Here is a 13335-nt window from a genome sequence, read left to right as displayed (position 1 = left end):
CGCTGCCCACCACCGTCTGACCATGCTTCCTCCCCTGAGCAGAGCCAAGCCCAGGAACCCAACCCCTGTTAGCCAGCAGTCCCCTTCCACCTGGAAGAGCAACATGCTGGCCTCTGACCGGAGCAAGGCCTGAATAAGCTGGAGCTCCTCAGGGATGGTTAGTGCCTCAATCCCACAGGCACTAGGCAGCCCTTTCGCCCTGGCCAGCTCCTCCTACAGGCCCCGAGCTGGGAGAAGAAAGGCCCCACCAGAGCCAAGGCTGCTCCCACCATGCTGCGTCCCTTCCTAGGGCTGAAGCGGCTATCTTGAGAACCCCAGCACTGCTGAGATGAATCAAGGATTTCCTAGTGGCGTTTTGGTCTATGGATGAGCCATGTTTGCTCAGCTTCCCAAGCATGCCCCGATCAAGTGTCACGGACCCAAGAGAAGTCACATGCATGGACCCGTGTTCCCGACGGAGCCCACACAGCACGGAGAGAGGGCAGCAGGGTCACCCGGGCTCCTGCAGCACTGGATGGCACCAGTGACACCTTCACCATCCACCACAGTGTAAGAGAAGCCAAGCACCCAGGCTAGTGCCCCGATCCCAGACTCTGGCTATTGTTAGGAGAAAGCCCTTGTGTTCCCCTGCAACTGAGCAAGTCTCCTCCAGAATCACAGCCAGGAGCACTACCAACCTGGCTTTACAGTCAACTTTCAGGGCAGGACAGACTGTCAGCCAGGTTGCAGGCCAGAGAAAGAGCGGGCAGGGACAGGATGAGAGCTGCCTCGGCACACAGGCTCCCGCATGCTGCGCTGCAGGTCCTTGCACTGGGAACTCAGCCCTCACCTGGCTTGCACCCTGCCAGGGGCAGCTCTCCAGATCACGTGGACTCCAGGGGGACCCCAGCATGGCAAGGGTGACTTCTTCCACCACTATGAGTCCCAAGGTCCCCCATGCAGGGGTCTGATTCACCCCCTTCTCCTCAGACACACGGGAAAAGGGGTGCAGGACCCTGCCGTGCCAACACGGAGCGTCTAACAGCCCTGCTGGCATAAGATCCAGTCTGCGTTCGTGCAGTGCCAGCCAGAGGAGATAGACATCTCCCCTCTCCCGCCTGTCCTCAGCTAAGAGGGGGCTCAGCCAACAGTGCCACAGCCCAGACTGCTGCCCCAACTTCGGACTTCGTCTGGGGTTGTCAAAGAGCCTGGTCAAGCCCCTGCAGACAGTGGGTTAGTGCTGGTTATGCAAGGACACTAGCGGACCCTTCCCAACCCCACACCGCAGCCGTGGCCCAGTGCCTAGGCCTCTCCTCAGTGCAGGGGCCATGTGGCGATGCCATGCTGTGGGCAGCACGCTTGCAGGACCGGGGAGCCGTGCAGGGAGGGTTGTTAGGTTCCAGCTCCCGATTACCCCCAAGCAAGCCCTTCCTGCTCCCTTGTGGCCCCATCATCTCCTTCTCTGCTCCAAACTGAACTGTTCCTTTTCTATACACCCCACTCCACCCAGGGACAAAATCTGGTGCTGCCTTTGCTCCTTACCCCTGCCAACCAGAACCCAGGACACCCCTGCAACAGCTCCCCGGTGAGCTTGGATCCTGTTATTCCCATCTGATGCAGCAGGGACAGCAGGAGTTACAGCAGAGATTCCCATCCCACAACAGTTTCCCAGCGAGGCTGTAGCTTGTCGGGGTGAGAGTGATGCCTGCATTACCACCCCCCCCAGCAGCAGGCCTTTGGCAGCACATGTAATCCAGCTGCTTCACCCCATCCTTGGGGACTGGACAGGGACCAGCCACAGGTCTCAACATCAGCAGCCACACAACCACACCATGGTCCTGAGCACCCGCTAGGGGCAACTGCATGTCACAGCATTATCTGTGGCTTCAGCTGGACCTCAGCGCACCTGATGTTGGTGGGAGGCAATTGCTACCTATGCAGCTGGGTGGAGGGGAACACCTGGGCCATGTTCCCCTCACATGTGCCTAACACACTTCTCCAGCTCCCTAAAGTATGCAGCAGACTCTGTCATTAGTCTTTCTTATTCCTAAAGCACCCTAAATGGAAAAGTGCTGGCAAGAACAGTTGGCGCCAACCCACAACAGAGCTTCTTCAGAGCAGCATGATGCCCAGGCTGGTGGCAGAGGCAGGATACAAAAGGGTTAACTTAAAAAGCTGATGCTCTCCCCCTCGCCCCCAGCCCCAGCATACAGGAGGGGCTGTGATAAGGTGCTCCTTGGCCCGGGGTCAGGGCCCTGTGGGTCCCACATTGCCAGGAGAGATGCCAGCCCACAGCCCGCCTGCTACACACCGGATGGGGAGCCCCTGCAAGGGCCGAGCAGCCACTGCCCCGCTCTGCTGCTTGCCTGACTGACACTAATAAGCACGAACCGTCTGGTGGTGGACAGAGCTGTTGGTACCCCTGGTGACAGCCACCCCTACAGCCACACCAGACACAGACAACACCCGGTGCACGCTTCCCCAAGCCACAGCCTGCAGCTTGCAGCAGGCAGGGATGTGAGAGCAGACGGGGCCTGGAAAGACAAAGGCCTGACAAATACAGCCAGACGCACACCCTCCTGCCTTGACAGCTGTGCAATCAGGGTCCAGATGGACCAGGGGCTGAAAATACAGCCACCCCTCCCAACATAGACACACACACCTCTTCCCATGCGGGGGGCTGTGGACTGAGGGTACCGACAGATGAAGGGCTGAAAATACACACGCACGCACGCACGCACACCCCCTTCCTGTTTGCGGGGTTGTGGATACAGCATAAAAACAGATGAAGAGCAGAAAATCTCCCCCTCTCCCCACACAGCTCCTGCCAAAAGAAGCTAGGAGAAAAAGAGACGGAGAGCAGAGGCCAACAGAACCGCTCTCCTTCTCACCTGCCCCGACTGAGACCTGGGAATGGATCTGCTGGGGTGGTGGGCTTGGGTTGAGGGCACTTGGCACGCCTGGGGCTGGGCTGACCACACGAGCCGGGAAGGTAAGGACCGACATCCAGTCCCTCGCTCTTGCCCCGAATCAACCAGTCTCCATAGCTGCCACTTGTGCAGGGAAGCCAGGAGGCCGGTGACTGCCATACTGTGCTGTGTGGACCCGCTTGGGTTTCCCAGCAAGCAGGTAAGACCCCAGGATGAGACCAGGTCTCCCCCTTCCTTCACTCTCCAGGCTGCCCACTGGGCATGGCCCTACATGATTTCCTCCCGGGACTGGGTGGGGGGACACAAGGGACCCATCTGGACACAACAATTATTTACCCGGGTTAAACAACCCCCTTGACGGTGAGGGGACGCTCCAGGGGTCTTGCTGGGTTTGACACGGGGTTGGCACATCCCTGTGTGCTAGTGCTCCCACCTCCGGCCTGGGATGTGCTTGAACACGCTGAGCTGCCCCCACGCTCTCGGGATCACGGTGAAGATAACACGACCCAATGCACAGCACAGGAGAGGGGAAAAGCCGCCCAGGACGCATAAGCTGGTGTGACTGCCGGGCTGTAGACGGCGCCACGGAGATGGGACTCAGACGCGCTCCCAGCTGATCACAGGGTTTCTCCCCCTTGGCAGGTGCCTCTAATTTATTTGGATTTCCCCCTCCTCTCTCCTGTCCTTTCCAGCGCTTCGCCATTCGCTCACTTCCCCAGGAGTATGGCCTTCCTCCGGGTGTCGGGTTTTTCACTGTAGGACTCCATTTACTTCTTACTAGAGAATTGACTGAGCCCTCTAGTAATGAAGATCCCTCCTCGAGTGTCGTGTGGGCAAAAACCTCAGCTGCTGTAAACCAGCATCACTCCACCGCTTTCAGCTATGTACTTCGTATAAGCCGATGATGACTTCAGCCAGACAAGGTAATGCTAGTCCCATTTTAGAGTCCAGGAAACCAAAACACTGAGCAGGTAAAGCCATTTTCCTCCAAGACAGAGCCAGGAGCAAAAGGGTCCAGTCTGATCCTAAATCTACTAGATCACATTGGCTCCCCAAACGAGCAGAGTGAAAGACAAGCGTCTCCATCAATCACACCTAGAGACCAGCCCAGGGCCACAGCGTTCCCTGGATTGACATGGCCATTATTTCTTCAGAGCAAGGGAAAGTGGTGCCATTTCCCAGAGCTGTGCCAGCCTGCCTCCTCCCTCAGGATCTCTGCTCGCAGCTTTGGAAGATGGTCGTGGCTCTTTCTAAGAAACCAACTAATGTCTCCTGGGGGAAGGGGGTGTTTAAACAGTGCCCCTGGCGACAGGCGAGGAGGTTGGGGCACAAGGACGGTTGGGCAATCATAAGCTCTGGCACTGCTCTTCCACCCCAGAGCAACCCACACTCCTCTACAATCTACATGTCCTGAGAGGGCCTGTGCAGTGCAGGGCAAGGGAAAATTGGGGACAAAAGGACTGATACAAGCTCCTGTTATGAAAATGCCAGGTGAATTTTAATGCCCTACACACAGAGCAAAATCAGTTGCAAGGAATTCTGTTCCTGGGCTGTGGCTCACACCCGAGGACCTTGGTCCCTAGGTATTTTGCACCTGATAACTACACTGCCCCAGGAGAGTCCTTAAATGCCTGCAGCATCGGGTCACCCAGCTAGCACAAGGGGATCCGGGGGACCCCTGGAAAATGGGCACTCGAACCCTGCCTTGTACGGGCCCGTTCAGCATTTGGGTGGTGCAAGAAGGGCTCTGCTAGGGCCAGGGCTGAAAAGGGACAGCAACACTGGTCACCTTGGTGGAATAAAGCACGGGAAGGAGACAATGAAAGGACAGAGGCATTTCCCCTCGCTAGGCTGGTCCCAGCCCGCTCCAGGCCTAGCCCGCCGGCCGGAGACTCGGAAGGTGCGCGACGCTCGGAGAACCGGATGCAGCCCCAAGCGGCGCACGAGGACCGCTCCGAATCCCTGCCTGCGAGGGCTCCCTCGACATGACCTCTACTCGGCAGCAGCTCGGATGCGCTCGGGCCCGCAGAGCCAGAAAATCATTCTCACGAGCCAGCAGGCAACTTGGTGCAGAAGGGGCCCGTGGAGATGACCGTCTGCCAGGTGCCGCTCTGCCCGGCCTCCCGCAGACCCCGGCGTCACAGCACAGAGACCCATGCCTAAAAAAACCCACGGCACGCACCGCTCCACGCACAGGGCAGCCAGCCGCCAGCCCCGGGCGACTCGAGAAACAATCTTGCACGGAGACAGGGGACGAACCTCACGGTTACACAATCCCACACAGTGCAACGTCTGTCCAGTCATAAGCTCGTGCCCTCCTTACAAAAAAAAAAGGCTTTTCTCAAGAATCCCACCCTGTATCTCCTCCAGCAACCACCGAAACCAGCACCGGGCAAGCACCCCGATACCAGGCACCCGAATCAGAGGGCGAAAAAGCACGAGGAGGGGGTGTGGGGGGGATTCAACGCCAGACAGAGATGGAAGAAAAGCCTCAAAGTGACACCGTCCTCGAGAGCGCCGTGCCGCCTTCTTGGGAGCCGCAACAGCGAACGCCCCGGCTCCGCGCGCACGAATCGGTGTCGCGTCCCCGGGGACGAGGGAGAGGGGATGACGAGCTGAAGTTGCTCACTTTCCGAGGGGGCTGCTGCGCGCGCGAAGGAAAAACCGGGGCGCCGGGCTCGTGGGGCGGGGAGGAAACGCGGTTCGGGGTGGGGGGAGGACGAGACCTCCGCCCGGCGGCCGTGCCCCGGCGCGCGGGGGGAGCGTCGTGCGGGCGGGGGGACTTACCGTCCACAGTTGCAGTGGCAAACTCGGTCCTCTCCTCGCAGATGCGGTAGGATGTAATTGTGAAACCGGTCCAGCAGCGCGTTCATGTCCATCAAGCAAGCTATTGCCTGTAAGAGCCCATAACCAAGGCATCGGGTCAGCTCTAGATGGTGGAATAAAACATTGACTCGAGTTGGCTGGCGAGAGGCAGGAGCGGGCAGACAAGCAGACACGAGCACACACACGCACGCACGCAAAATAAGAAAGGGGGAAATGCGGGCGGCTTTTTTGGAGGGGCGGAGGGGGGTTGTGTCTGTGCGGGGACGCGCGCGGGGATGGCCGCGGCTCTTACCATCACGACGGAGGCGCCCAGGACCATGAAGATCATGGTGTTCGCATTCATGGGCGTCAGGCGGCCGCGGACCCGGGCTGGCTCGGCCGCCCCCGCCTCCGCCCCGCTAGTCCGCGCGGGGCCGCGCCGCCGCCGCCGCCGCCGCCATGCGCCCGCCCCGCGCTCCGGGCTGCGGCTGCGGCCGCCGCGGGCCGGACCCGGGCAGCCGCCAGCGCCGCCCGCCCCACGGCACGGCACGGCACGGCACGGCACGGAGCGACCAGACCGCCGCGGAGGGAGGCGCTGCCGCCCGCCCGCCCGCCCGCCCGCCCGCGCACCGCGCCGCGCCGCGCCGCCCCGCTACCTCGCGCACGCGGCGCCGCTCCAGCGCCCGGATCGCGGCTGCGGAGCCGGCGGGGGGCGGGAGAGGGGAGCGGGGCCTGGCTGCCCCGCACGGGCCGCCCCCGGACCCTTCATCGTGCCCCCGGCCCCGTCTTCATACCGCCCCGCACCTCTCCTAATAATGCCCCCCAGCGCCCTCTTCATCGTGCCCCCGGCCCCTTCGTCATACCGCTGGCGCCCTCTTAATGATTCCCCCAGCCCCATCTCAGTGCTGCCCCCTGACCCCTCTTCATCATGCCCCCAGACCCCTCTTCATCATGCCCCCAGACCCCTCTTCATCATGCCCCCACCCCTCTTCATCATACCCCCATCCCCCTTAATCATGCCCCCGGCCCCTCTTCATCATACCTCTAGCCCGCTCTTCATCATGCCCCCAGCCCCTCTCCATCATACCCCCATCCCCCTTAATCATGCCCCCGGCCCTTCTTCATCATGCCCCCAGCCCCTCTCCATCATACCCCCATCCCCCTTAATCATGCCCCCGGCCCCTCTTCATCATACCTCTAGCCCGCTCTTCATCATGCCCCCAGCCCCTCTCCATCATACCCCCATCCCCCTTAATCATGCCCCCGGCCCTTCTTCATCATGCCCCCAGCCCCTCTCCATCATACCCCCATCCCCCTTAATCATGCCCCCGGCCCCTCTTCATCATACCTCTAGCCCGCTCTTCATCATGCCCCCAGCCCCACTTCATCATACCCCCATCCCCCTTAATCATGCCCCCGGCCCCTCTTCATCATACCTCTAGCCCACTCTTCATCATGCCCCCAGCTCCTCTTCATCATGCCCCATCCCCCTTACTCTTGTCCCCATCACCTTCAATCATGCCCCCGGCCCCTCTGCACCAAGCCCCCGCTGACTCGGAAGCCAGGCAGGTGAAGAAGAGCGAGGCCCTGCCAGCTCCTGACTTGGCCCCAAAGGAGCCACGCGACATTGGAGGGATCCTGCAAACACACATTTATTTGCACCTCACGGGGCCGCTCTTTGCCGGGGCCGCCTGTGCCTGGATGCCGGCGAGGCTCCCGTGACGGGGACCGGGGCAGCGGTTGGCGCCTCCCTGGTTGTTTGCGCGGCCTTTGTTCTCCGAGCCGCCATGGCGTCTCATCAGCTCCCCTTACGTAAGGCCTCCTGTTATGTAATCTCCTTGCTTTAAGGAACAGTCATTAACCTACTACTGGGTACCGAAAATACCAAAATGCTGTCACATAATTAAAATTACTAAATTGTGTCCCCAAATTAGAACACAGATTACACTGCAGCTTATTTTTGAAAGAAGGTGCACATGCATAAAACATCGGCGATTCTGGGTACGTCTGCGGGCCGCGAAACCTCCTCGAGCTGCGCCGGGATGGGTGTCTGCGTGGGATGCTTCGGGGCCAGGGAACCACGTATCCACACAGGAGCCCCTGGGATGCCTTCCAGTCCTGTGATTCACGCAGGCGACACCCGAGACCAGCGTCGCCTTGTCTCAAGTGGTCGCTGCGATCCTCACCCCTCTGACCCACAGCGGCCTCTCTTCAAGTCTCACGGAGCTGCAAAATGGTCTTCATGGTCTATAGGCAGACCTGGGTGAGGGTAATGCAGAGGTAATGCAGCTCGGGCTCTGCTCTTTGTAGAAAAAAAAAAAGAGGCATGCATTTTTAAAGTAACAACCCGAGTAAATCAAAGCGGAGAACAGTTGGCTTTTAAAATGACTCCCAAGGAATTTGGTGCGGCTGGAACTTCTGGCTGGCCCTCGGCCACGCCGGCCTGAGCTGCCATCCTGCCCGGCCTCACCAGCTGGACGGGGCTGGCTCTCGGGGCAGCAGGAGGGGCTGGCGGCAACCCAATAGGTGGCACTCTCAGCTCGAGTCAGCCCCGAGATGGCTTCGCACCACGGCGTGGTTCAACTAACGTCCTGGTTGCATATGAACCGTTGTCACCAAAGGGAGGTTCTCAGGAGAGTGGAGTTGTCGAGCTTGGTTCCCCGTCTTTTTTGCACTTTTCTGGGAAATCCTGTCCCCTGTACTCCCTTGCAAACCCAGCACTGTTCATCCTCTCCTAACCTGGCGAGTGGTGGTGCTGCTAAATAGCCAATGCTTCCCATCTCAGCCACAGCCAAGGGGATGTTGGTGGAAAAGCCCCTTAGCTCCCAGCTGGAGGAAAGCAGCTCCCGCTGTTGAAGCCACTGCCGTTTTCCTACGGATCAGCTTGGAGTCTTTTGCACGCCCACTGGCACTTCCGGAGGCCTGGGACTTGATCGCCGCTATTAGCTTGCAAAGCTCTGAACGTTGTGAGCAGCTGTGAAATTCTCCTGCTCTTTGTTAAATCCAACCACAGCGCAGTGTGTCTGAGTCAATGACCTCCCATGGCATTGAATGATCAGAAATTCCTTCTCCTATAATCACTTCATTTAGTGGCTGGGAGCGAGCGGGGACAGGTATCATTCCAGCGCCAAGAATGGCTGTTTCCTTTACTCCGCTGTGCAAGTTGCAGGTTACATGACCTCCTGCCTCGCTCCCTGTAGCCTTTTCTTCATGCCATTGTTTTCCCTGCAGTCCTTCCCCTGACCTGCTTGCCTGAAAGTCCATCCCTTTTCCATGATATTTCATGCACGTTGCGCTAGTGTCAGTTTTCTGGAGTACCGGTATGGCAAACGTGTGAACCAGCAGATCGCCGGCTGCTGTGTCTGCCCTTGCGGCTGTGACAATGCCAAGCTTTTGCTTAATAACATCCCCCACTCAGTGGTAGCACTACCCTGGACCAGGTTTTTATCAGAGGGTTTTTTTCCCTTCACTGGCAGAAGACAAGATGCTGGTGTCTTAACTGCTGTGCTCAGAGCAAGGGTTAAAGGCCTTGATTGTTAACACGCTGGTGGCTTAACAAGTGTAGTGCTACCACCAGCGGAGCTCCTGGGGGTACTGCAGCAATGGGAGATGTTAGGAGGAAGCTGACTGTGGACAAATAGATGCAGGCTGGCTAGGCCTGCACAGATGAAAGGACACCTTGCTTCCCATTTCATTTGGCACTTAATATATCTGGTTTGGGGAGTGAACCTGATTCTGATTAGCTGAGGCTTGGATAGCAACCCAAGGCAAAGGGTAGAGAATGAGGGCACGCTTCATCTCTGCACCCAAGGAAGCTAAGATCACCAAGGGATTTGTTTAGTAGCAGCAACTGAATGCAAAATGGCATCGTGGATACACATCTGAAGGTGTTAGTTACTGCAAAACCCCTGCCTCTGGTCTGTGCAATAGTTAATAGGTTCAAAGGGCTGCTTAAGCCCTTATGCTTTAGTAGCAGAGCAGTTTATAGTGAATTAGCTAAACCTGTTACCAATCCACCCAAGCTCGTTGGAAATCGGCCAGAATGAGTGTTCAAAAAGCCTTTTGCCCTGATTGGCTCTTATCAGTCTAACCCCTTAAGCTATGCTGGTGCCATCCATCTCGCGGAGACAAAAGCATCGTCTGCATGACAAATGCCACAATGCAGTTTGTAATCAAATCACCAGGGTCATTTCCAACCCAAATGCCTCCTGAGCCTGTTCTGGACATCCAGGCTCTGGCCATTAGCCTTTTGATACCTTCACCAGCTTACAACAATTGCATCCTTCCCCCACCATTAAACAGGCCTTAAACACCTCAAGTGCATTGACTGAAATGGTAAACAGGTGCGCTGGCTGAGATGTCTGCTGGGAAGCCACAGATCTCACTGCCCTATCTCTGTAACCCCAGCTGGGAGTGTTAACACTCCATGCTGGTAAGAATCAGGCTTTTCAGTCAGTGTTTGGGGGGAAAAAAGGAAGAAGGAATAACGCCTTGGAAGTGAAAAAGAGCAGGCAGCGCAGAGAGGGTGTATTGAATTCTCCCACACAAGAACTGCACTCTCCTGGACAAGTCCTTACACTGGCCCTCATCCAAACATAATCCAAAGGTCACTGAAATCCTTTTAAGCCTTAGAATCATAGAAAATTAGAGTTGGGAGGGTCCTCAGGAGATCATCTAGTCCAATGCCCTGCTCCAAACCGGAACACCAGTCAGATACACCGGGAGGGTTAAAACAGCTCAGCACCTGATGCAGAAGCCAAATCTTCGAAAGCTCGAAAGGATAAGTACTGAACTCCTTGGTAAACTCCAGCCTTTAGGAAACACCAAAAGGAGAGCTAAGGTCTTTTAATAATTTGAGTGCTGAACTCTTGGAAACCTGGCCAATCATGTGCATGGTTTAGAGCTGATTTCTGTGTTTGATTTGGTGGCAGATCTTCTTCATCACTGCCAACTATTCTCAATGCTCAGCTGCCCAGGCAAAGGTGACCCTTTGTTCTGGTTGCAACACCATGGCTGAAACAAGAGCCAACAACTTTGCACGGTCCCAGTCTCCAATGCAAACCCATCGAAGGTCCTTACCTTCTGTGACTGCCCACGCAGGATGCGTACTGCGGCGCCCAGGCTGGACGAGGAATGTGAACTTGCGTGCTTCCATGTTGGATGGTTCACAGGCAGATTTAAACATTTTCAAAATCGTTTCTGTTCCCCCGGTGAGTTGTGGGTCCCAGCCTAGCAATGAAAGCTGTTAGGAGACGCACGGGAGGCTGCTTACAGTAGAAGTCTTCTAGATCTGCTGTATAGTCATGGACCAAAAAACAGCCCCACTTTGAGGGGGAGAGAGAGAAGCATCGGACTCAGGATAGCATCATGGAACTACTTTCATAAGCAGCAATAAAACACATAGGTGCTCTGGTTTGGGTGCAGAAGTTTCTTTTCTTACTGGTGCTTGTCTATCAATGTTGTTAACTAGGGGCTTTCCCCATTGTGGGCCAAGGGCAGTTATCCCTGACGCAACCAACAGTTCTCCCAATATAGGTGACTGGTTGAACAGCATACATCGCTCCTGACACTTGCAGACATGGGACAGAAGAAACCAGGAAGGGAGGGTGGGTGGCTCCCATCCTCCAGGGCAGCGTTTCTCAACCTGTGGGTCGCGACCTAGAAGTTGGTCTCAAGAATATATGAAAGGGTTGTGAACAAAGTTTAAAAATGGATTCTCCTTTAAAGGAGAAAAACATAGGAAACCGTAGCTTTTCCCTTGCAGGCTGGCAGAGTCCCTACACACACCTCCCTGCCCCACACGCTGCGGGGCCTGGGGCCTGGGTGCAGCAGGTCCGGAGCGAGGGGCTATGTCAGAACTGGTCATCGATATTTAATAAATGGGTCCTGCTACAAAAAAGGTTGAGAACCGCTGCTTTAGGGCATCTGGTCAGACTTCTCAGTTGTCTCCAGCAATACTGCAAGCCTAGGGAGATGTTCTCTGCTTCGCTGTAGTGCAAATGATTCAGTAGATCTGCCTTACTCCTATGGCAACAGTGGAAACCCATGTAGGGGGGAAAAGAACATGCAGAAGATGAAAGATCAGCAGTGTCCGCCCAAGAACACATTTGCCTTTAATCACCAATTCTTATTTCCAGAAGCCCGTTTGAAAGACATTATCCTGAGGCCTCTGACAAAAGAGAAAAATGATCCTTTATCAGGTTTTAGGAAGTTCGTGGACAAGTCGAGATAAAACACCCAGCAGGAAAAACCGAGACACTGAACCAAAACAACTTGTGTACAGAGGGGTGTTAAATTGTGATCTGGAGGCTGACACAATTCCACATCTCTCACAGCAAACCCCTAGAGCCATTAAGGCTAGAGTGTCCAGAGGACTCGGGCCCCAGGAGGTCAAAACCATCCCAAATTCATGGATGGGTGATCCACAAGCAGAAGAAATAATGCCGACCTCTTAGCAACAAGAGGGAACAAGCCTTGTAAATACTTGCACATCAATGTAAACGATTCTTAAATCAATGTGGCCTTTCACGGCAAGTCAACATAGTGGAAACAATATTGACAAAACGTGGTCGCTAAATTTAGAAAGAGGAAGAAATCACTGGGAGGAATCTATCATTAATGCCACCTCAGCTGGTTTATGGAGCCTGGAGAGAGAAGCCAGATCAGCCAGGACCTTTCCACCAATCACTCTGTGCAGCTGAAGGCTGAGCAACTGTACCCTAAGACCACATTAGAGCATTGCTTCTTGGTGGTTTCTCAATCTTGGAATTGAGAATATCAACTCTTGCTGCAAGGAAAATGAACTGACCACGCTTCAATGCAGAAGGCAGGCAGCAACTGAGCTCTGTGCGGGTTCCCAAGATGGTGGGGATTGTAAAAGTAAGAGAAAAACACAAAGAGAAACACAGACTCAGCAATCTGGTGTTCTTCACTGTGTGGATATCTTGACATGCCTGGGAGGGAATTTCACAAGGGTTTATTCAGGAGACTATTTAGTGTGAATTCTTCCAAACACACCCTTGCTAAATCCCTTCTCCGCAGCAACCTCACAACGGCCATGCAGTGGAAACCCTGGAATCCTACACCCGCTTTCATTTGGACAGCCTAGTGAGAAATGCAGAATTGCATCTCACAGCTTTTGTTTTCCTCCCTCACAACATAGCCCAGTAGGTTGATGAAGTGTCGCCACATTCTTCAAAATGGCAGACTCATCACTCTTCCTTTTATTCTCCTTAGTCCAAAGCTTACCTTGAAAAGCAGTTTTTTGGCAGCGATGTTAGTTTTGACCTTGATTGCTCAAGAAGGGTCGGGGAGGTGTGGGGGGAGGGGGGGTATTTGTATTGTTTTTTGTTCTTTAAGGTAAGTACCCAAAAATGTTCCTTCAGTCACCAGGCTCCATTGTGGACTTGGGTAAAGAGGCACCGGGGATCAGGGGAGAAACGCACAGCTCTGTTTAGAAGGCAAACCCATCTTGCCTCTGCCATCGCATACATTTCATTTTGAATCAACGTGTGTCAGCGCAGAGTGACTCAGGCAGGCAGCGCAGCAAGATAAGACTGAGAAGCAATCTCCGTGCAGTGCAATTAGAAAGCCTTTGCATTGGGCTGTGGGCCATTCTTAA

General features: G+C 55.6%; 1 protein-coding gene across 2 annotated transcripts in view; it reads right to left on the bottom strand.

Annotated features, from left to right (window-relative positions):
- The window catches only part of TMEM240 (transmembrane protein 240), a 29182-nt gene extending 22917 nt beyond the window's left edge, over positions 1-6265 (bottom strand). Inside the window, exons 1-2 of one of the 2 annotated variants that reach the window (XM_019476949.2) lie at positions 6028-6265; positions 5697-5803 (exon numbers count right to left, since the gene is read on the bottom strand). In XM_019476949.2, the coding sequence (XP_019332494.1) occupies positions 5697-5803; positions 6028-6078 (158 nt within the window). In that variant the 5' untranslated portion in view covers positions 6079-6265. Of the gene's footprint in view, positions 1-5696; positions 5839-6027 lie in introns of both variants that reach the window. The other variant, XM_059716255.1, reaches the window with a different exon arrangement.
- Between the last annotated feature and the right edge of the window lie 7070 nt (positions 6266-13335).

This window comes from Alligator mississippiensis, chromosome 13, assembly GCF_030867095.1.
Source record: "Alligator mississippiensis isolate rAllMis1 chromosome 13, rAllMis1, whole genome shotgun sequence".
NCBI lineage: Eukaryota > Metazoa > Chordata > Crocodylia > Alligatoridae > Alligator > Alligator mississippiensis.
The sequence above is the reverse complement of the archived record's forward strand: the minus strand, read 5'-3'. Positions and strand labels throughout refer to the sequence as shown.